This window comes from Aspergillus vadensis (genome assembly GCF_003184925.1).
Source record: "Aspergillus vadensis CBS 113365 unplaced genomic scaffold BO88scaffold_7, whole genome shotgun sequence".
Classification (NCBI taxonomy): Eukaryota; Fungi; Ascomycota; class Eurotiomycetes; order Eurotiales; family Aspergillaceae; genus Aspergillus; species Aspergillus vadensis.
In genome coordinates this window covers 1,023,776-1,045,416 of record NW_020292045.1, presented here as the reverse complement: position 1 = coordinate 1,045,416, position 21,641 = coordinate 1,023,776, and the positions used below count along the sequence as shown (strand labels likewise).

Here is a 21,641-nt window from a genome sequence, read left to right as displayed (position 1 = left end):
TACGGGAAAGATGATGGCACAGATCAACATATCAAGGCTAGAGATGCTGGAATCTCCCACTAACTACGGAGTATGCTCACTCGCTTTTCGCAGTTACACCTCATGTAATAAAGATACAATTGGGGCCCTGCCCGATTCTATGTACGTTCTATATCTGCCAACCAACTACCACTCCCAACATACCCTATGTACAGTCGATTCTAGTTCTCGGGGCGGGGGCCACCAAGCAGCTGGTACCGCACCTGGGCCAGAAGGTTGTTGACACCGTCCTTTCCAAGCTTGTAGTAAACCAGACCACCAAGGGCGATGGCGTATCCGAAGGCCTGGAGAGGAGTAACGGGATCGCGGAAGATGACCATCGAGGCAACGACAAGGAGGATATCCTTGAGAACTCCGGACAGAGTAAGGACGAGAGCGGAGGTTTTGCCAATCTATCCTGAGTTAGCGAACTGATGCTGACGAGTTCATTTTTCAGCAAGACATACCAGGAAGACGACGGCAACGTTGAGTCCGAAAGCCACGGCGGCGTTAAGGAACAGAGTACCCATGCCGAGTTGGTAGATGTCCGACATGTGCAGCGAGGGGAGCTCGACAACCGCAGTGACGACGGCGTTCATGACGGCGCAAGCAGGTGCGAAGTAGTACAGGGAAACCAGGGGGTCCATCTTGAATTCGGCAGAGCTGAGCAGGCGCTGAACCATAACCAGACGGACGGACTCGAAGATGGTCGCGAAGAACTGGCCTAGAGGAGTGTAAATAAGATAGCCAGTCGTAGAAAGTAGTAGTGAAAGACCTACAGATGAATCCGATCATGGTGAACTTGATTTCACCAATGGATGCAATGATAACACCGAGGACGATGAAAGAGATGTTTCCGAGCAGGCTGAGCTTCACCGGCGCAATGCCCATGGCCCAGGTAGCAAGCAGGGTAGCCACAGAGTTGGTGGCCTGACCAAATTAGCGGGAATTTCGCACACGGAGTCGAATTCACTCACCTTGAGCATCTGGATAAAAGACACACTGAGGTAGAGATAGGCGAGGTTGCCGCAGATCAGACTGAGAGAGAAGAATGCGCCAATGGGAACGATGGCACGCCTATAATGACAATCTCTGGTTAGACACAGCCATTGATTGTAATTTCCAAGATGATTTCACTGACATGTATACGCGAGAGGTCATAGGGACCTGGTGACGGGAGTCGAGCAAAGTGGTGAACCGCGCCATGAGGCGGGTCATGATGGTAGCGAAAACGAGATGCCATGTGGTCAGGAAGATGGCTGGAGTATGTTAGTCGCTTGCGACGGTCTATCTCGGCATGAAGATTGGAATTGACGTACGGAAATCTGTGAAAGAGAAGTAACCACGGTCAGTCTACTAATCGCATACTGCAACAGCGCAAAAGACGGCTCAACTCACTGAATCCAGCGGTATGGAGAATCCACTTGTTGAAAATGATCACACCGGAACTGAGAGCAATCCAGGTACTAGAGAGACATTAATGGACATTCCATAGGCAGCCACCACAGATATAGAGTCGTACGCGATGTAGAAAGCCGGGTGCATGGCGGCCTTGGAAGGCTCCGCGGACACAGGCGTGTTGACGGTCGGCAATTGGGATTTAGCAGCCATGATGAACGGTCGCACACGAGCGAACTGGCGAGGTCGTAAGAGAGATGGGAGGACAAGAGAGGTCGACAAGAACCGGGCAGGAGGAACTCCGCAGAATGCTGCTGGAGAAGAAGAAGAAGAACTAGAAGAAGAGGAAAAGAAGGAAGAGGACAGCAAGGAGAATAAAAAAGCTTAGCGGCGGCAGGTGAAAAGCGCAGCGAGACTCCGTTTGGACGTTGTTTGTTGGTGGAGCCCCGCCGGTCGTCAGCCGCTAATTCTGGTTTGCTGCTCGGGTTCCTGATCGGCGTCCCTCTTTCACTCTTAACACTCTCCCACACACGCTCTCTCTCCAGCCACTTTCCCCAGCCCACGTTCATCCACTTCTATACACTGTACAGAGTCCACCCAATCTTCAGGGTCTCTTTCATCTTCGTCGATCATCTGCCTCTCTCTTACGCACCTGCATTGTCATCTTGTCCTGCCACACCCGATCAATGTCCATTCACATTGAGATGGCAGCTGAAAAAGACACTATACATAGTAACCTCAACCAGTCGAGCAACAGCCGATCGCCTCCAGGGCCACGCGGCCCTTTGGGTCCAGCCTCGTCCCTCCGCGTCATCGCCCCTCCAGGCGTCAAATCCTATCCCGATGGCGTTACTCCGTCCTCCGAGCTCTAAGACATGCCCACTGTCTATCTCGAACACACTAACCACTTTGATCGCTTCAATCGCTGGCACCATACCAATAAGGAAACTCACAATACCCGTTCGGAAAGTGAGTGGAGTCTGGTCAACCAAGGATATCTTCCGTGCACCCAGGGTTCTTCTGCCAGGGTCTTTGATATTTGCGGAGACTGTGCGCTTATCGATAGGAAATATATCCACAATCTCCCCCCTAATTCACAATTGAAAAGGGATGCCTTGCATGCAACAGATTTTTCTCGTCGTAGTTCTTAGGCTGTGACACCGACCTTCAACACACTCTGCTCTTCATGACGTACACGGGATGTGAAACTTGGAAACGATGTTCTCCGACGCCTTATTCGTCATCCCACTGACATCTGCCTTGTCAAACATGGAACGCAGGAGAGGCAGAGTTGAAACATGATCCCGCTGCGTTGCGGAGCATCGATACTCCGAACGGTTGATCGGCTTACGAAGCTTGTCACCCCAAAGCTACTATAGTAGTCAACACTATAGTTGACCGCAATAAAAGGCTAAATAAGGGTCCTTTGGGTGCTCCAACTCTGGGAAATCTCCGACCGTTAGGCTACCTAATCTGCTATCTCTACCCGTTAGCCCACTTACCCATCTTTGGTCTCCCGAATGAAAAGAAAACAGCTTATTACTACAGGCGGGCCTATGACATTGAGCCAGGAGTGGGGCATTTGCTCCAATCGTTCATCTCAGGTTGTTATTGATTTATCAGGTCTGTTAAGCTCGCCGGAGTTGGATAAGCTGGTCTCCATCACCAGTTCCGCTCTGCAATGCCGCAGCACCGAAGCGCCTGCAGGTAGCCCCATCTTGTCAGCTACGTATCTGCCTCTTAACTAGATGGATGTCGCCATTCGTCCACCAAGAACGCCATTCCCCACGGCCGACGGACTCCGGCGCAAGGGCCTGATAAGCGTTAGCTCCGACCCCGAATTAGTCATGCGGCGTATTACACGCGCTTCTCCCCTCACGATGTCGATGCCTTCTCTGTTGTCTCTGGTATACCCAGTAAAGCTCAGGCTGTGATATTTGAAGTATCATTGCCTTCAGCCTCTCCACCATGTTGACTAGTCTGGTGCTTGGGGGACTTTTGGGTCTAGCGACCGCTCAATTCCCTCCCGAGCCCGAAGGCATCACCGTGCTCAAGTCCAAGTTGCATGAGAATGTGACCATTTCCTTCAAAGAGGTGTGTACAGAGGACCTAGAATTGGATTTTATGCTCGTTCCCGTACTGAGTGGCAGCCCGGAATTTGTGAAACCACACCAGGTGTCCGATCTTATTCGGGCTATGTACACCTTCCCCCCGGTTTCCTTTCCGACGGGACAGGTGAAGTTCAGGATTATCCCATCAACACGTATGTAGACCTCGAAGCATTAGAGGATGAGCGATCATTGACCCTCAACTAGCTTCTTCTGGTTTTTCGAAGCCCGCAAAGATCCCAGCAATGCGCCTCTGGCCATTTGGCTCAATGGAGGTCCGGGTGGTTCATCGCTCATGGGACTCCTCGAAGAATTAGGCCCCTGTTCCATTGCATCGGACTCCAAGACCACAGTCCTCAATCCTTGGAGCTGGAACAATGAAGTCAACCTCCTATTCCTTGATCAGCCAACCCAAGTCGGCTTCTCATACGATGTCCCAACCAATGGCACTTTGGTTCGGACTACTGACGGCGAAGAAGAAATTATTTCCGGTGATTTCTCCATTGATATCCCTCAGTCCAACTTCACCCACCATGTTGGTACCTTTGCAAGCCAGAAGCTTGCACAGACAGCTAATGGGACTGCATTCGCGGCTCACGCTCTATGGCATTTCGCGCAAACCTGGTTCTTCGAGTTCCCACACTACAAGCCGAATGATGATCGCGTCAGTCTCTGGGCTGAAAGTTACGGGGGCCACTATGGTCCAGGTATCTTTCGGTTCTTCCAACAGCAGAATGACAAAATTGCAGAGGGGACTGCAGAAGAGGGTGCACAGTATTTGCACCTTGACACACTTGGCATTGTGAACGGTTTGATGGATATGGTGATCCAAGAAGAGGCTTACATTACTTGGCCGTACAATAACGTAAGGCTAGCCTCGTCCTATTTCGATTTGCGTATTGTCTAATTTTGTCCAGACCTACGGCCTCGAGATCTTCGATAAACCCCTATACGAAGAACTGATGTATAACTGGACGCACCCAGGAGGCTTCCGCGATCAGGCCCTCGCGTGCGAAGCGGCTCTGAAAGAACGTGATTCCGGCTTGCCTCACCCAAGGAAGAATGTCTCTGAAATTTGCGGAGGTCTTGCACTCGAATGGGGAGACGGTCCTATCACGTACTACCACACCTTCAATCGTGGATGGTACGACATTGCCCATCCTAAGAACGACCCCTTCCCTGCCAAGCACATGCTCGGGTATTTGACGCAGGAGTCCGTCCTGGCCGCTCTTGGGGTACCCGTCAACTTCACATCGTCTTCGACTGCCGTGGCTACACAGTTCATAAATACTTTTGACATCGTGCACGGCGGCTTCCTGGATGCAATTGGGTACCTCCTCGACAGCGGGGTCAAAGTGCACATGATGTACGGTGATCGTGACTACGCTTGCAATTGGGTCGGGGGCGAAAAAGCCAGCCTTGCAGTCCCTTACTCGCGAATTACTGAATTTGCCGACACGGGATACTCCCCACTTCTTACGCCCGACGGGATCAGCGGCATGACCCGCCAGCTGGGCAACTACAGCTTCACTCGCGTCTTTCAAGCCGGGCACGAGGTCCCTTCCTACCAGCCTGTCGCAGCGTATGAGATCTTCATGCGGGCGACATTCAACAAGGATATCCCGACTGGCCTCTTAGCTGTTGGCGATAATTTCCAGACGATTGGACCCAAAGATACGTGGCATATTAAGAATATTCCTCCCGTTATGCCAAAGCCGCAGTGCTATGTCCTGAGTCCCGAGACTTGTACTCCGGAGGTTTGGAAGACCGTTGTGAACGGATCTGCGACCGTAAAGGATTGGTATGTTGTCGAGGGTAGCGCGGGTGCTGAGGAACAGAAGGGTTTCAGCATTCTGGGAGGGGATGAGCTGTAGTAGCGTAGAGGTTTACTTCACAACCTTGGTAGTACTTAGATTGAGACCTCAATCATGAGGAATATCGATAGTCTGCTCTCTCATCTACGAACACGTGATAAATCTCTAGCAATAAAAGTGGGCCAATCATCCGGAAGAAAATAAATCCACGTTTGACGCGTGCGCTATCAAAAAGGGTCGACGAGTGCTCAGCTGAGGATGATGGTCTAGTCTGCAAACTGTGAGTTTATCCACTGGTTACGAGCCCGGTGACGCCTGAAGGGATCACGTGACGACTTATTAAGGTGTGCGCGTTCGATCCGGCCCCTGACCGTTGTCGTAAAATCCAAGGATAAAGCACTGCCCAAGAATATGGTCACCATCACCAATGAAAGAGCTGGGGTGTGCCGAGCAAAGAGGCAGTGTGTTGACTGCAGAGACAAACTAGCCCATCGAACAGCAGCTGGGGTTGTTCTTTGGCTGGTGAAGTCTGCAAAATATGATGATTCACCTTGGGTCTTCAACTTAATGAGTTCAATGGGCTGTGGTCGCGTCTCTGAGAGCGAAAGGGCTGCTCTTTGATAGATATATAGCCCGTCATCGGTTTCAGTTCGAAAGATGATTGTACACATATCTACTACACACTAGTTCCTGGTACGAGAGGTCTCCTAATGTGCCGCTGTTCTGTCTAAGGCTAGTTTGTCTTAAGCCTGCGGGCTTTGTTGTAAATCTTATATTACCAAGGTAAATGAAATAGCTTCGAAACCCGTCTTAGTCAACCCAAATGTACTCCTTTCTCAAATGCAACAAGATATTAAGTATTACATATAATCCAATCAATGGAAGCTCCATGCATATCCATCACGCAGTCCGTTCTATACCTAGTAGGTCGTATCCCTCGTGAAAACTGTGGCTAACACTATCATGCGCGTGTGGACATGCCCCTCATAGCTATGTTGTGTCATGTCAGTTGAATGAGTAGCTAAATATCTGTGAAATGTCACATACTTACAGTACTGAGTAGAACCATAGTCGATGCTATCCGGGCCCTGTTGGAAAGGGGACCCCTTCTGGGACCTAGTCTTGCTCTGAGCCAGGGTAGTTGCGTCGCTGAGAACAGATGCGGAATCTTCGGCGTGATCTTCCATGGGTTTGATGTTCTCATCAGACTTGGATTTGCTAGTCTGTCTGGCCTTGAAAGATCGGTAGAGGCCGTTCAATGGAGTGAGAGGCATGTTGATGATGATGAAGTTGATTGTTGCAAGGAAGTGAAGATATAGGAGTGATCGATTTGAGAGAAACTGAGGGTTTGATTGCAACTTCTCTTGATTGTTCTTGTCTGTTAGTTCTACTGATCTTGCTGGGAAAGGGTTTATATACTTGGTGCAAACAAGCTGAGGCATATACTTGGCGAACTAATTAGGGTCGGCACTCGGAGCTCGGCGCACGAGCCATCGGACCGCAAGCCACTGTCTCTCGTCTCGCAGCAAAGGAACGAGGCTATACTAACAACGGCTAAACAACAATGGGTAATAAGGCTGCCTGTCCAGTTATCTCCCTTCTTTATCTCCCCCCGCTCCCTCGTCGATTTCTTTTTCTTTCTGTTGGGTGTTCGGAGTCGGACCTCAACTACGGACCTCATTTACATTTGACTCACAGGCATCTGGCTGCGCATCGCCATGTCTGCTCCACGCCGTAATGGACAGTTATCATCCTGTGAGCCTTGCAGGAAGTCTAAGCTCCGATGCGATCACTCGGCTCCAGTATGTAACCGATGCGTCCGACGGGGTAAATCGGACCTCTGTGTTTACCACCCAGCTCCGCTCACTAAGCCGCGCGAATTATCACGACCATTGAAGGCCACCAAGATAGCAACCAAGGAACAAACGCTGGTGCCTGCAAAGACCCTGACATGGGATAGTCTGGGCGCTTCATCTCCAGTGACTGTGTTAGGGTCAGCGGCATTTCCCAGTCCGTCGAAGCCTCCATTCTCAGGATCGGGGTTCCTGGGTCCCACCAGTTACTCTGGTGCTTTCAGCAATAGTGAGCTTGATGTAGTGGACTTTCCTTCATCCACAAAATCCACCCCTATCGACCCTCAGCAGGTGGCACGGGGTGCCCAGGTACTCTTTCTGTTAGAGCATCTACCGTTGTATGCCGAAATTTCAGAGAAGCGCTTTGCGATTTCGACGGGATGGGTTTTCGGTATCCAACTGATGGATCAGTTGTTCAAGGTCCTAGGAGAGGTTTACCGCAATGCAATCCAGGGCTCGGGAAACAAGTATGCGCGCCTTCTGGATCTCTCCAGGGCCTTTTTTAAGAATACATTGACTCCTATCGTGACCCATGACTCGATGACGTTGGCGGAATACTTCTCGTTGGCATCGCCGCGCTGGGAAATGTTATCTTTACTCTTCAGCTTTGCTGGCACAGCAACATATCAAATACCACCGCATAGTCTGGGATTGGAGCATCAGGATGAAATCACGAGCAAAGAAGGATTGCGACAAATATGCATGCAGGCAAGCCAGACATGTCTGCAGTTTTGCAATCATTTAGGGACCCTCAGTGACCCTTTGTCGTGGGCTATGCTTCAGCATGCAATTTATCTATCGCATATGCATGGCAGTAGCGGTATGTCATTGACAGTATATCATGGTTCTCATAGCAGCTAAGGAAAACTTAGATCACAGAACATGGCAAATGCTCGGAGATATCACGACCACAGTTTTTGCACTCGGACTGCACCAACCCGATACCGATACCACAGCTCCATTCTTTTTGAAGGAGACCCGGAAAAGAACGATGGTTGGGGCATATGCGCTTGACAAAGAGCTTGCAACATTCCTAGGCAGGCCCCCACGGATATGTTGGCGTTATTGCAATATCCAATACCCATTGGACATGAGCCACGAGGAAATTGTTGCCGAACCCGCTATAAGAGACGCAGCTATTGCACGCTTAGATCCCGAAGGCTGGAATATCGACGGCCGCATCGACATGGGAGCCAACGCTCGAGCCGGACTGGCTGCTAGTATCGATAAAGAGAACGCGTTGGAAATATCACTCAGTAACAGGCTAGACGGATTAGAAGAAAAGGTTCAGTGAGTGGCACGAGATCAAAGCCACGATCGGATTAGCATTAACTAGTAGCTGCTGAGCAGAAATGCTTGCAAAAAGTCAGACGAACTACGACGCAGTCTACCTGCATGCCTACAGTGGACAGAGGATAAAACAGATCCGCAAGTTGCGTCTTATCACGTGGAATTTCTTTACCACGAGTTCCTGCTATTGCAGACCCTCTACAAACGGGTTGGAAAGGGTATTGATGCTTTCGCCAATAAGGCTTTGGAAATCATTAGCACCCTACTGCATATGGTATCATTGGAGACACGCTCAGGCCGAGTCCACCCAAGCGTCATCTTGGATGTAAGTCTTAGTCTATACAACTGTACCTTTGCTCCCACTTCTCACCAACCCAGCTCTGTTACATCGGCCTCCCTGCCGCCGGTACGCTTTGCACCGAACTTCTGCGACGATCACAGCCCCAGACTAGCGTAGCCACCGCATCACAAACACCGTTTCCCCGTTCCGACATCATACAAAAGTTGAGCGTGTTTGTCGCGCAGTTGAAAACCTTCTCTCGCCAACAAGAGGGTGACTACGAGATCTGCATCAAGGGGCAGAAGATTATCTCTCAAGCACTAGATCGGGTTCTCTCACCAGCACCGGTAGGCGTGGTAGCTTCTAGTGACATCTCTTTGGATACTGAGGCACCAGGAGGTGATATTGGAGATAATGATTTTATGGCATTTTTGGAGACGTTTGACTGGGAGCAAGAGATGAGGTTGACTTTTGGATGTTGAATAAGCAGCTGAGTACGGCCTGCAACGGGAAAGTACCTTGGTCATCTCCACCGTAGTGCATATGATCCGATAACAAGTAGACCATTTCTAATTCTAGGCATACCAGTCAAGTACTTGCAGTTGTTTGACTTGATCATCACTGCATACGTGGCTACTTGTACTTTCCTTGGATTTTGAATTCATGGTTGCGGAGGCGATGGAGCACATGTCTGCAGTGAAATTACGCGTAGACACGAAGTAGCTCGATATTTGATCAAGTGCAATTAGTGGGAGGAAAGATGCATAGTATGGTACAGCTGATTGAGACTGGTAATATAGTAGGAACGTTCGTTGACGCGCTCTAAAATATGAATGGGAGGAACGATCGGCAAACTTCAACGATAATGGAAGGTTTAGATTGGATAGCGCAGTCCCATCCACCCAGATCAGCTAATGATTCCGAGCAAGTGTTTCGAATCCCCACAGTTTTGCGCGTCCTCTGCCCTAATAACCTAGGGTGAAACCGATAACCTTCTTTTACCCACTGTTTACCAGGCTCTTGGCTGATATCTTCACGGGAACCGGCGGACGGACATCGGAGACGTCTGGGCCACCATGTCCGACGCCGCCGATTAAGGTCATGAACGCACGGCCAACTACTATGACCTGTGCAGATCGTAATAAAGATACCACAATGCATGGCGTATGCGACCTACGCCGAGCAAATACGTTGTTTTGACACGCCATGGCTTCTGAAGTCCGAGGGATCCGCATGCCTTGCAATTCGTTAAACAGGCTCACCTGTAGCTATAAGAACTTTCTCTTCTCCGGTCTTCGAAAGAAATGAATAAAGTATTCGGCATTTCATTGCATATATTATCTGGTTCTCTTCAGTGTCTGCGAACATGAGAATCAACGAGAGGTCCACTCGTGGCCTAGGTGTCCTTTCCCTACTGGCTCCGGCTAGCGCAACTCTCTATGACCAGACCATCCAGCTCGCCCAGGGCAAGGTGCAAGGTGCTGCTGCATTCAACGAAAGCAGTGCCCCGTCCTACATCTCGAACTGGAAAGACATCGCCGTTTGGAAGGATATTCCATATGCCGCCACAACCGGTGGAGAAAACCGCTGGAAGCCACCACAGAGCGCCCCGTCCTGGAACGGCATCCTGAAAGCCACTTCATTTGGGCCCAGCTGTCCTAGCTCTTCAGCTGGCGATGGAGTGAGCGAGGACTGCCTGTCGATCAATATCTGGAGTCCCGCCACCTCCACCGATGCCAAGCTGCCTGTCATGCTGTGGTCCTATGCGGCCGGAGGTGAATCCAGCCAGAGTACCTACGATGGTGCAGGAATGGCAGCCAAGGATGTTATCTTCGTCAGCTACAACTACCGCACAGGGCCTCTCGGCTGGCTCACACTGCATGAGCTGACTGAGGAGACCGGTGCGACGGGCAACTACGGTCTTCTCGATCAGATCGAAGCTCTGAGGTGGGTCTACGAGAACATCGCCGCTTTTGGCGGAGACCCCGAGTCCATCACTGTGGCCGGTCAGTCCTTCGGCTCGGGCGCTGTTTACCATCTGGTCAACAGCCCCCGAACCAGAGGTATGATTAAGGGTGCGATCGCAGAGAGTGGCCTCAAGGACCCATACGATCCAGACCTGTGGGGATACGGAAGTGACTACCGGAACATGACCTGGGCGTATGCCTTCAGCAAGACCTACGCTGAGTCACTCAATGCGACGAGTCTGGCTGACCTGCGCTCCATGGACCTCGAAACGGTTCTTACCGGTACTGGTGTTTCCGATTTCACCGGCTTCGATCCAGTGCTCAACTACCACGCGATCCCCAACAAGTACATCGTCAGCCTAGACGAAGGTGCTCCCAACGACGTGCCCATTCTGGTTGGTAACAATAAGGACGAGGATGGCATCGATCTGTCTACGACCTATACCGTCACCGAGTACAAGTCAGAGATCAATTCCACCTACGGACCATATGCCGCCGAGCTACTGGCGCTGCATCCAGCCAGCAACACCACCCAGGCCACAGCTGCCTACAACTCGATCCTACGTGCTGGCTACTGCACCTCGACCTGGTCATGGGCCAAGCGCTGGAATCAGTCCTCCATTGAGCCCGTTTACTACTACCTCTGGACCTACTCGCCCCCTGGCTCGGACGGAGCCACCCACGGCTCGGAGGTGTCCTATGCGTTGAACAACCTCTACGCCCAGACAACCACCTCGTACACGGACACTGACTATGAGGTGGCCAATATTATGTCCTCGTACTGGGCTAATTTTGTCAAGACGCAGAACCCGAATAAGGGGGACTCCTACAACAACGGTACCTTGCCGTACTGGGGTCCTAATGTGCCCGCCCAGCAGAACACCTTCGAGCTTGGCAGCCTTTGGAAGAAGATTGCTTTCGCGACAGCCAAGGAGATCGAGTTGTACTTGGAGTACTTTAAGTATGCTACTCCTAGTCCGTACTAGATATGGTGGGTGTTCCTGTTTAAGGTACATACATCCTCCTCCGTTCGGGGTTGACATTCTCTACTGTTAGCTAGCTTTGTCTGAAACATTGTATATCATACATCGTTGAGCACCATCATATACACCGAATGACCCTTTCGCTCCGTAGTAAGAGAATATCTACTCCTGTGTACCCGCTCCTCAAGACGGTGCATGATGCACCGGGGGACACTAGCACCGTAGAGGAAATGGGTCCGGGTTCCAGACGATAATCTGTGAGTATTTTCAAAATGGCAGGATTAATTAGGATCGGATATTCAATGAACCTAGGTGACATGGCACGGCAAGTCACAGAATTTGTGGGGATACATTACGTAGGGCCGTCGGGGATCGGAGGGAGAAAAACATGGCCACCTCCGACTGAACCCTCAAATAGGGTCTCCCGAGGCACAGAGTATCCCCACAGAGCCGGAATAGAATAGCCTGCTCCCATCCAAAACTTGGATTAATAAACTTTCTAACATTCTAAGTTGTCATCTCGACCTAAAATACAAAGTGGACATTGCCCCGCGGACGACAAGAAAGCGAAAGGAAAAGCCACCGAGGAACGAATGTCGATGTCGAGGTAGTCTTCGTTCCCGTAGCAGATCATTAAGATGGATTGTATGAACAGAGAGACTATCTCGTGCCTAGAACACAAGAACCACAAAGCTTTAGTTAAACATGCGCAGTGTCGCACCCATATCTATAAGACTGCCTCAGTACCACAAAGCCTTATTCCAGAAGAGGCTCTTGTCGTTGGCAAGATCATCGAAAGTAATGGACATAGTCGTATTGAAGTTGATGGTGTTCGTCGCATTTCCATACTTCGGCCAGTAGATCTTGTCGTTGGGCCAGAGGGTGTTGGGGTTGCCGGTTAGGACGAAGGAGAGGAGGTACTTTTGCATGGTGCGCTGCAAAATAATATTAGTCAGGGCATCAATATCAGCTAACTATCATGTGAAAAATGAACATACCGCAACCGCGACATTGACCGACGAGGAAGAAGAGGAAGTCAATCCATTAGCGGGCACAGTACTATAAGTACTATACCAGTAATAAGTCTGATCCGTACCGTGTGTAGCTTCCCCAAGGTTAACAATAGCATTCCATGTCTCGTTATGCAGCGCCTGAGTCAGAGCCAAATTTTTGCCGGTCATGTCAAAACCTTGACGGATGTCAGACAGACGGTAACCTGCATTGGCGTAATGCGAGGCAGGGTAAAGCTCGAGGATCTCTTCAATCACGTCATCGGTGATGGCGGGGAAGTACATTTGCAGCTCGGCAGCAATATCTGCTGCGCTGGTGACGGTGTTGGAGCTCTGGCTGTTTTCTTCGTGGCGCTCATGGGAGATCACAAGAGGTCCGCTAAAGTTGAAGTTCTTCTGGTACAATTGTGCCTCGTCTGGGAGTTGTCAGCTTCGTCATCATGAAGTACGGAGGAAAGGGGGAATACAAGTATCAGCAACTATGTTTCCGTCAACACGAGGTTGCAGCTGGTAGCTGTAGTTGCTAGCGACTTCGCTGCCAATGGTCATCAGGGTAGTGTAGTTCACGGAGCGCATGCAGGTAATGTCTCCGCCTGGGCAGCCGACTGCAGTCGATACGTTCTGCCAGTAAGCCTGTGGTGATGGTGAGCTAGCTGGAAGGAAAGAGAAAAAAAAAATGAGGGGTGTGTACTTCAGCTTGATGGTGACCGGCTCCAGGCACATATCCAGGAGACATGATGTATGCCCCCTTGAAGAGTTGAGGCGCACGGCCACTGAATCGCTGTGGTATGTGTCAGCAACCATAAATGAACTCCTTTTGAGAACGCCACTTACTGTCAACTGAAACATCACTTGAGAAGCACCAGCGGAAAATCCTGAAAGGGTGACCGCGTCGGGATCACCGCCAAAGGAGCCAATGTACTTCTGCACCCATTCCAGGGCCTGAGTGACATCCCAGACGGCAGCATTCGCGGCACCTCCCTCGTGCTGGAAGGTAGGGCCGTTAGCCAGACCCGTCACTCCCAGGCGATAGTTAGCAGCGACATAGATGAAATCCTTGGACAAATCAAAGAGGCCTTCAGGGGTGCTCTGAATCTTGCTACCACCGGTGAAACCTCCTCCGTAGATGTACATCAGCACCGGTAGTTTCTTGCCAGTGCTGTTGGCTGGAGCCCACACGTCAAGGAACAGATAGTCTTCGCTGGTGCTGCAGTCAATCGACTCGGAGACGATGTTGCCGTAGTTGGTTTCGGTCTCAACGGGTGGCCATTCTGGCTTTGCAAATCGCAGATCGCTGGTGACGGGGGCAGCAAAGCGAATGTTCTGATAGCGGTATAAGCCTACACTGTCATTTCCCACAGCAGCTACCACCGTGCAATAGTCCAACGCCACAGAGGGCATAGTGGACGAAGCGGTCGTGGTGGTGCTGGTAGGTACCCCAGCAGCCAGGGTTGCTGCCAGGGGAATTAATACCCAGCGGAAATGCATAATGCGAGGACAGTGATAACAGTACTAGATGCACAACGACAGGTAGAAGAAAAATTGCGGTAAGTTGAAAGAGTGTCTCTGGTGCTTGAGACATGTTATATATCTGTAGCAATCTCCTCTAGCTCTACGTCGGTCGATCTCTATCATAAAAAGGTATGGACCAGCCAAGACAGACTGCGTCGTCGCCTCGTGCTCTTCTCCACCTTGAAGCCATCAGATCAACAAAGGGGATTACGAAATCTTGCCTAGTTTGATGGGCACATTAGTGGAATTTCTGGTGAGTGAGGTTAGGGAATCGGAAGACCACGGTGCTTCGTTATAGCTGAATGTCGGATCTCGGACACTATATCAACTAATTTGTCACAGATGTAGGGTTACAGAAGGGCCAGGTATAAGGTGGTGGGCTTGGACCCACACCTTGAGGGTCAGCCGTTACAAGACAGCTATAACCAATATTCTCATAGATGCCAATTAAGCTAAAGCACAGATAAATTCGGACCACTATGCAGCGTCGGTCATCCGACACGGAGACAAGATTGCAGGCGCCATACACCGGGAAAGATATATTCCGTCTACCTGGGCAGACGGAGCGATATGTCCTATCAGATAACATGGGAAATCGGAGTTTGCTGAACTGCTTTAGTTTCCTTCACCAAGGACCAAGACACGGGTCGACACCTTGTAATCCACAACTACCCTTTATTTGAATCAGGCGACAAGAGCTTGCGGATGGGGTTGTCTATTGGACAGTAAATAGTGGAGTCCGGGGATCGGGATAGTAAATCATCGCTTGGCACCGACCCTGGTGCGTAAGCTGCCATTGCATCTGGTTCCACTTGAATCTAGAGACCTGGTCTCAGTATTTGCTTGGTTGGAACGCGTGGTACTACTTTCAAGTTGCTTACTTAGGAACTCATGTCCTGCCATGTTACTATAGCGTAGACTATCACCAAGCAAAGCCGAACGGTGGCGTGAATATATTGGAAACAGATCTCCTGTCCATGAAAAATGCCGCAACTCAAGGGCTACTATACGAGACACTTCATGCGATATGACCGTTACTGTACGTGTAGCCCCAGGAAGAGTAGGGGAACACACGGCACACCAGACGATTGACCATTCTATTCGCTGTGTTCTGCTCTGTAGGGAGTTCGAACTTAGTCTGGGCGGACTAATATCGGCGGAATAGCTGGCCGCTCAGCGAAGGGCCATGGCTGCTGTTGTCGTTGGAGGAATTACCTGCAAGGATGCCGGATAAAGGATTCAGTATTGATTAGGTAGCATAAAGAGACCAGGGCCTGATGTATATCATTCCCAGATTCGGCTACCTAAACTGTGGATAGGTATGTGGAGATACGTTTGAATGGTTGTCTAGTCGAGACTAACTCCAACTCACGGGTAATTGGACCTCTCGGTTAGAAAGGGCGGGCGTATGCCAAGTCTGAGTATCTGAGCTTTACTCTGTTCAAATAAGTGATGACGAGGTCCTTCCTAGGACCCTAACTTCCCCCGCAGAGTGGGGTACAGACCCTGTATTAACCTTAGACTCCGCGTGAGATGTGAGGCCTCTTCGTGCTCGCATACATAAATAGTCCTCTCCGCATTGCCCTGATTCAACGAAAATAAACCTGCGTTTCAGTGTAATCTCTCCGTTTGGTGACAAATTAATATGGTGGCCTTTTTTGCTTCGTTGGTCTGGGCAGGGCTCACTACTCTCGCGCTTGGAGAGCTGTACCCCCCATACTATGCAGACTTATCGTGGCAACCGGCGAGGTCGCTATCCAACTGGTCAAACTTGACAGTGGAGACACGAACGGGAACCTTTATTGGAATGTTGAACGATACATACCCGAATGTCCGCCAATTTCTTCGGGTTCCCTATGCACAGGTACGCCCAAAGCTAGATATCAATGATTGAAGAAGTTCGAGGCTGATAGTATCATTTTATATTACTAGCCGCCAGTCGGGGATCTCAGATGGCTTCCGCCTCAAAAGTTGGCCAACTCATCGAAGAGAAGCGATTCTACTCGCTTTGGACCTGGTGAGTGACTTGTGATGTGAGCGTGACCGAGCCGAGCAGCCTTTTGATGACCTCGCATCTAGCCTGTCCGCAGTATGTTGCTTCTGGGAGCAGCATGTGGGCAGAGTATGCACCTACAAGCCTTCTGCTGAGTATTGGGGAGGCACCCAATCAGGGATCGACTGCTTGGTCCTCCTCAGAGGACTGTGTGTCACTAGCTGTGTGGACCCCAGCGTTTGCCAACAAGACATCAAATCTGCCTGTAGCTCTTTTTGTCACAGGTGGTGGCGGTGTCACTGGCGGAATTGAGGTTCCATCCCAGCTACCATCAAACTGGGTATCGAACTCCCAGGAACATATTGTCGTAACGATCAATTATCGGGTCAACATCTTCGGCAGTAAGATCATGTTGAACCACTATCACGCAAATGACTCGTGCTAACTGATTAACTATCACTCGATGTAGATCCTAAATCGAAAGCTCTGACTGAGACATCTCTGACTTTGTTGGATGTGCGGGCCGCAGTAGAATGGGTAGCCGAGAACATTCGGGCATTTGGTGGAGACCCAGACAATATCATGGTAAGAAATTCCAGTCCACGAAGATCATGTTAACCTAATCAAAACTTTGTTTCAGCTATGGGGACAATCCCAGGGAGCGGCACTCACTCACCTGTTTACTCTTGCCTTTCCAGATGACCCTCGTGTGGCAAAATTTGGTGTCATCTCCCAGCCTCCGTCGGTGACAATCAATCTCACTGAGACAGAGGATGTATACGAAGACTTCCACATTGTCGCGAAAGGCCTCGGATGCAACTATGGAGACGACGCAGAGGCAGAGCTGGAATGTATGCGCCAAGTGTCATGGGTACAGATTGAAGAGTATATCAACCGTTACAACGGCACTCAATCCATCGCCTTCTCCAATTATATCCGTTCGTCCACCCACAACCCCATGATTGTGTATTTTGTATATGAACATCACTGATTGACTACGTGGATTAGCCGACGAAAAGTACATCTTCTCCAACGAGTCGGCGCGTTATGCTGCGGGTCGAGTTGCACGAGGCCCAGCCATCCGCTCGGACGCCTCACGAGAACAAGCCAGCACATCGGAGTCCACGACAATGGAAGTTGAAGGCGAATGGATCTGCACCGCATACGAGGACTCTATCCGTCGGGCCTCCCTAGGTCTTGAGACGTACCGCTATGAATGGGCTGGAAATTTCTCCAATATTAGCCCAGTCCCGTACCTTGGTGCATTCCATTGGTCGGATCTGTTGATGATATTCGGCACATATATGACAGATGCAGGCAATGTATCAGCCCTAGAAGTTGCGACGTCGAAGGCCATGCAGGATCACATCTTGGCGTTCCTCAAAGATCCCTCCACGGTCAGCTCCACTGTGGGTTGGCCCGCGTTTAACGCGACTGCTCCATCGGGCGGCCTGATTCTCGAGTTCGGCAATGGCACCACTGTCAGAAATATCACGGGTGATTTCCTCGAGGCTGGGTGCTGGGACTCTTTGGTGCCATTCCGGATCTATGAGCCTAGAAAATGAGCTCAGATGGATGGACCGCATGGTCTCGTGTGGACGAGGGGAATATACTAGTCTGTTGGTAGGCTGCTATCGTCGGTGGGGCTTCTGTGAGACGTCAGATGTAATTTAGTCCAAGGTGTGGTTAGCTTGACACTATATCAATGAGTAAGTGGCATCGGTTACATGGCAGCTAAGCTTAGAAAGGGATTAGGTCATATCAATGCAAGATGCAATCTATTAGGGCAGCCTAAGAGCTAGGGGGCTTGGGTGTAGCAGACCTACTCTATAGGAAGTAATACTATACAAGTATATTTATCCGCTCAAAGCCTCCTCCAGAAGAAGTGCCGTATTTTGATGCCCATTCCTCAATGCCCAGAATAGTGGTGTCCTCCTATTCCGGTCTTTGGAATTAACATCCACCTTCCCAGTCTCTAACAAAGCTCTCACCCCAGCTTCAAGTCCATTCCCTGCCGCCAAAGACAGTACAGTCCGGCCCTCTTCGTTATCTCTTGCTTCCAAGTCTGCCTGTCCAGTAGCAATCAAAACCTTCATGATTTCTTGATGTTTGTCAAACGCAGCCCAGGAAAGCGGCGTTCGTCCGTGGTATTTCTCTATGGTGTTGACATCCGCCTTGCCGGTTTCGAGCAGCGATTTGACAAGCTCTAGGTGGCCCATTCCACACACCCACGAAAGGGCTGTGCGGTCTGATGTTTCATCGCGGATGTTTAGGTCAGCTTGGCCGGTGGCTAGAAGCAGCTTAACTACCGGTTTCATTCGCTCGAGAGAATTAAAGAGTGCCCAGGTCAGTGGCGGCCGGTTTTGGTAGTCGACAGAGTTGATGTCGACTTTGTTGGTTGCTAGAAGGAGCTGAACAATTTCTGCATGCCCAGCCCCCGCAGCCCATGATAGAGGCGTTCGACCATAATGTGAGTCTCTGGCATCAACGTCCACTTTACCAGTAGCAAGCAATAATTTCACGACTGGCACAATCCCAGCCTCTGCAGCCCACGATAATGGTGTCCGACCATCTTTTGGGCTGTCCAGAGCCAGGTCAGCCAGCAAATCATGCCCAATCCCAATTGCACTTCTCGGCCCTTCGTCCATTGGCTGGACATGGACAATGTTCTTAGCTGAACCAACTATACTCATTGCAGCCTCCAAATTGCGCGACGTGACAAGCAAAGATCCATGTTTTGCTTCTGGGGACGACGAAACAATCGGAATCGTCTCCGTCACGTCATCCTCAAGCAGAACAGGAAGCCCCGTCTCTTGGGAAACACCCACGTTAATGACATTGTCCAGAATAACTAGCCATGGCCCATTTTCTTCGTCAGCTAGCCATTCCGATACCAGTTCCACGACATCGACGGCTGGGTCATCCTTTCCGGGTAGATCAAGACTGTTAGCTATATCTTGATAAGACCTTCTGTATCGGGAGATGCTGCTTGCGTTGACCCAGAATACGGATAGCCAGGGCACATGTTGGGGGCTACGGTATGCGTATTCAAGGGCAATGTGTGATTTACTGACTCTGTTAGTGAGGGTTATCATTGTTAGCATCACAATAATTTTCTCACCCTGTGTCTTTATCTCCAACGAGAGCTATGCTGAGAAAACGTTCAAATGTGGCTGCATCGTATCGTCTACCCAGCTCACTCATTATAGAATCACGACCAGTAAAGTTTCCATCTCTCTGGAATGGAACCAAGAATAGTTTTCGGGGAGCTACAATAGTCAGTAAGCATAACATATACTTCGAAGCGAACAAAGAATGACCACGGACCATTTCTCCTCATAGGTCTCGTTTTCTCCACATGCCCTGGTGGTATAACCGACAGCAACTCCTTCGCATAAGCAGCCGCCACCCCGGCAGCATAAGGCTGCCATCCCTTGTTTTTATGCGAGTCAGAATAATCACAAATGCCTCGGATCACCAGGCATGGGAAATTATTCACCAGCCCGGCAGCCTCCATCTCGAAGCACAACACCCCACCTAACTCTGCTGCGAGTCGGTCTCGTTCATGCGCGTCCTTTAGTACTTGATTCCCTGACGCAATCGTTCCATAATGCACTTTAATATCATGGCCTTCACGTTCGTCGCGTTGAATCGATTGTTCCTTATCGCATGCATCACACGTCATGCCCCCAGCATGGTTATATCCCGCCTCGAACAAGATGTCCCAGTTCTTATCTCTATCGTGCGTGAATGCGGGCATATACTTAAGCCCTTCCATATACTCAGACATCATTCCCCTCCCCAGAAAATGCCTGGCCCGTAACAAGGCCACCGCATTCAACAGAATAACCGGGGGCGCATTTAAAAACCCCGTGCGTACAAACCCATTAGACGTGCTCTTCCCAAAGTCATACTGCACCACGCCCCCAGTTTGATTATCTGGTCGACCAACAACCACATCTCCTAACCGGATATCGTGCTCAGGACTGGGAACACCCCCGCCGATTCCCACCATGAGGCCGAACCTGATGGATGGAAACGCAGAGCGCATCTGGATTGCCACGGTCGCGGCGGAGCTGGTGCCTATCTGTCCATCTGGGAGACATGTAATCACAACGTTGTGCCCGGCGATATTTCCCAGAATAAATATGCTGGGATCGTTGATCTGCAGGCGTATGCTGGAGTGTTCGGTGTCTAGCATTGCTTGTGCGGCTGCTAGTTCGATTGGCAGAGCGCAGACCCAGCCTACGGTGTAGTCTTCGCGACGAGGTTGGCGTTCTCTCATTGTCATATTCCCGTTGCCGTTCTTTCAATGACGTGGAAGAGGGTGTTGTTGAGGAGTTCTGCGCGATCTTACCCATGTCTGACAGCCTTGTCATATGCCTCATTTGGTAACTAGCTACTCATCACTTAGTAGTTGACTAGCTGCTCAGCCTCGCGGGGCTCGGCTGTGGCTGGTCCAATCATATTCTATTTCTATTGCTTAGCTATCTTGACACTCACATACTTCCCATAGCAGCAGCACATAGCGTTGTACTCACACTTTTACTATTTATTGCTGGTTGGTAACTGTCAGGCTATGTACAATACATAATAGAGAACTTTGAAAATGTGGGTTTTTTTTTTTTTTTTTTTTTTTTTCTTATCTCTCTACTGCTCCAGTAAAATCAATCTTGCAATGGCAGCACTCATAAAACGATTTATAAGCAGGTCTAGACACAGGAAAATGTAAAGTAAGCAGATAATTCAATCGTTTTCTGCTCTTGATCTATCATGACTATTCGTGTATTCTGACCATAAGAACTGATGTGTAGCCATTCTACGCTAGACTTGTACATGCGATTCCACCGGCCTAAGCATTTTGTTAGAAAGAAGCAGATGACTGAGTTGATCTTAGGCTGTTACACAGCTGCTCATACTTGCATTCTTATAAATAGCGGTGATAAACATGGCAACGCTCGCCCGAAAGGTTCATGATACCTCGGCTCGCTGTGGCTAGAGGCCAAGTCCGAACCTGCTTATTTGGGCCCATGAACCTTCATGTCATTAAGTAGGTTAGTTGACTTAAACAATTGCCCGCCCGTCCTTGAAACCCGAGCTTCTACGGAGTTGATAATCGACTCATTGATAGCTAGTTTATCAAAAATCCCCGCAGAGTTGTAAATCTAGAGTGAAAGCCATAAACAGTTGTAGCCTAGAGTTTCAGGCATTACTTTCTCCTAAATACAATCGACTTCAGAACAATGGCAAGCTGCTCTCAGCCATGGTAAGCAACATGCCTGTGGTGGATCACCCTGCAGATACCTGAGGCATCTTGGATCCTGCGTAAGAAGCCCGCTGACTAAGATTTTGAGGTTGCAAATAGTTGGTTAATTAACTATTGAGTTAGATGGTGAGCGAACGGATCACCCCAAG

The 21,641-nt window shown here is 50.0% G+C and overlaps 8 protein-coding genes across 8 annotated transcripts; 4 read left to right on the top strand and 4 right to left on the bottom strand.

The window, feature by feature from the left end:
• Nucleotides 1–36: 36 nt before the first annotated feature.
• BO88DRAFT_403763 (TPT-domain-containing protein) lies at nucleotides 37–1,760 on the bottom strand. Its single transcript, XM_025706440.1, has 8 exons — nucleotides 1,541–1,760; nucleotides 1,417–1,484; nucleotides 1,338–1,343; nucleotides 1,160–1,277; nucleotides 996–1,095; nucleotides 798–948; nucleotides 486–742; nucleotides 37–431 (listed from the first exon to the last, which is right to left on the bottom strand). Exons 1-8 carry the CDS (start codon nucleotides 1,627–1,629, stop codon nucleotides 201–203), a joined length of 1,020 nt encoding a protein of 339 aa, XP_025564642.1. The 5' UTR covers nucleotides 1,630–1,760; the 3' UTR covers nucleotides 37–200.
• Nucleotides 1,761–3,384: 1,624 nt separating this feature from the next.
• Nucleotides 3,385–5,398, top strand: BO88DRAFT_336893 (lysosomal protective protein precursor; the record flags this gene model as incomplete). Its single annotated transcript, XM_025702914.1, has 4 exons — nucleotides 3,385–3,510; nucleotides 3,567–3,679; nucleotides 3,732–4,389; nucleotides 4,442–5,398. The coding sequence occupies 4 exons, from the start codon at nucleotides 3,385–3,387 to the stop codon at nucleotides 5,396–5,398; spliced, it is 1,854 nt and encodes a 617-aa protein (XP_025564641.1).
• A 768-nt stretch (nucleotides 5,399–6,166) lies between these two features.
• Nucleotides 6,167–6,712, bottom strand: BO88DRAFT_486916 (uncharacterized protein). Its single transcript, XM_025712499.1, has 2 exons — nucleotides 6,390–6,712; nucleotides 6,167–6,328 (listed from the first exon to the last, which is right to left on the bottom strand). The coding sequence occupies exons 1-2, from the start codon at nucleotides 6,610–6,612 to the stop codon at nucleotides 6,300–6,302; spliced, it is 252 nt and encodes an 83-aa protein (XP_025564640.1). The 5' UTR covers nucleotides 6,613–6,712; the 3' UTR covers nucleotides 6,167–6,299.
• Nucleotides 6,713–7,056: 344 nt separating this feature from the next.
• On the top strand, nucleotides 7,057–9,243 carry BO88DRAFT_486915 (putative chromatin structure remodeling complex protein RSC3; the record flags this gene model as incomplete). Its single annotated transcript, XM_025712498.1, has 4 exons — nucleotides 7,057–8,011; nucleotides 8,064–8,481; nucleotides 8,542–8,806; nucleotides 8,860–9,243. The coding sequence occupies 4 exons, from the start codon at nucleotides 7,057–7,059 to the stop codon at nucleotides 9,241–9,243; spliced, it is 2,022 nt and encodes a 673-aa protein (XP_025564639.1).
• Nucleotides 9,244–10,127: 884 nt separating this feature from the next.
• BO88DRAFT_452360 (carboxylesterase/lipase family protein) lies at nucleotides 10,128–11,714 on the top strand (the record flags this gene model as incomplete). The annotated part of the gene is made up of 1 exon (XM_025710688.1): nucleotides 10,128–11,714. The coding sequence occupies one exon, from the start codon at nucleotides 10,128–10,130 to the stop codon at nucleotides 11,712–11,714; it is 1,587 nt and encodes a 528-aa protein (XP_025564638.1).
• A 737-nt stretch (nucleotides 11,715–12,451) lies between these two features.
• BO88DRAFT_413845 (esterase) lies at nucleotides 12,452–14,122 on the bottom strand (the record flags this gene model as incomplete). Its single annotated transcript, XM_025708148.1, has 5 exons — nucleotides 12,452–12,646; nucleotides 12,710–13,137; nucleotides 13,189–13,354; nucleotides 13,413–13,502; nucleotides 13,556–14,122. 5 exons carry the CDS (start codon nucleotides 14,120–14,122, stop codon nucleotides 12,452–12,454), a joined length of 1,446 nt encoding a protein of 481 aa, XP_025564637.1.
• A 1,756-nt stretch (nucleotides 14,123–15,878) lies between these two features.
• Nucleotides 15,879–17,791, top strand: BO88DRAFT_336789 (alpha/beta-hydrolase; the record flags this gene model as incomplete). Its single annotated transcript, XM_025702910.1, has 6 exons — nucleotides 15,879–16,097; nucleotides 16,166–16,250; nucleotides 16,313–16,627; nucleotides 16,696–16,811; nucleotides 16,867–17,164; nucleotides 17,235–17,791. The coding sequence occupies 6 exons, from the start codon at nucleotides 15,879–15,881 to the stop codon at nucleotides 17,789–17,791; spliced, it is 1,590 nt and encodes a 529-aa protein (XP_025564636.1).
• A 291-nt stretch (nucleotides 17,792–18,082) lies between these two features.
• On the bottom strand, nucleotides 18,083–20,511 carry BO88DRAFT_480213 (ankyrin; the record flags this gene model as incomplete). The annotated part of the gene is made up of 3 exons (XM_025712128.1): nucleotides 18,083–19,295; nucleotides 19,348–19,495; nucleotides 19,554–20,511. The coding sequence occupies 3 exons, from the start codon at nucleotides 20,509–20,511 to the stop codon at nucleotides 18,083–18,085; spliced, it is 2,319 nt and encodes a 772-aa protein (XP_025564635.1).
• Nucleotides 20,512–21,641: the final 1,130 nt, after the last annotated feature.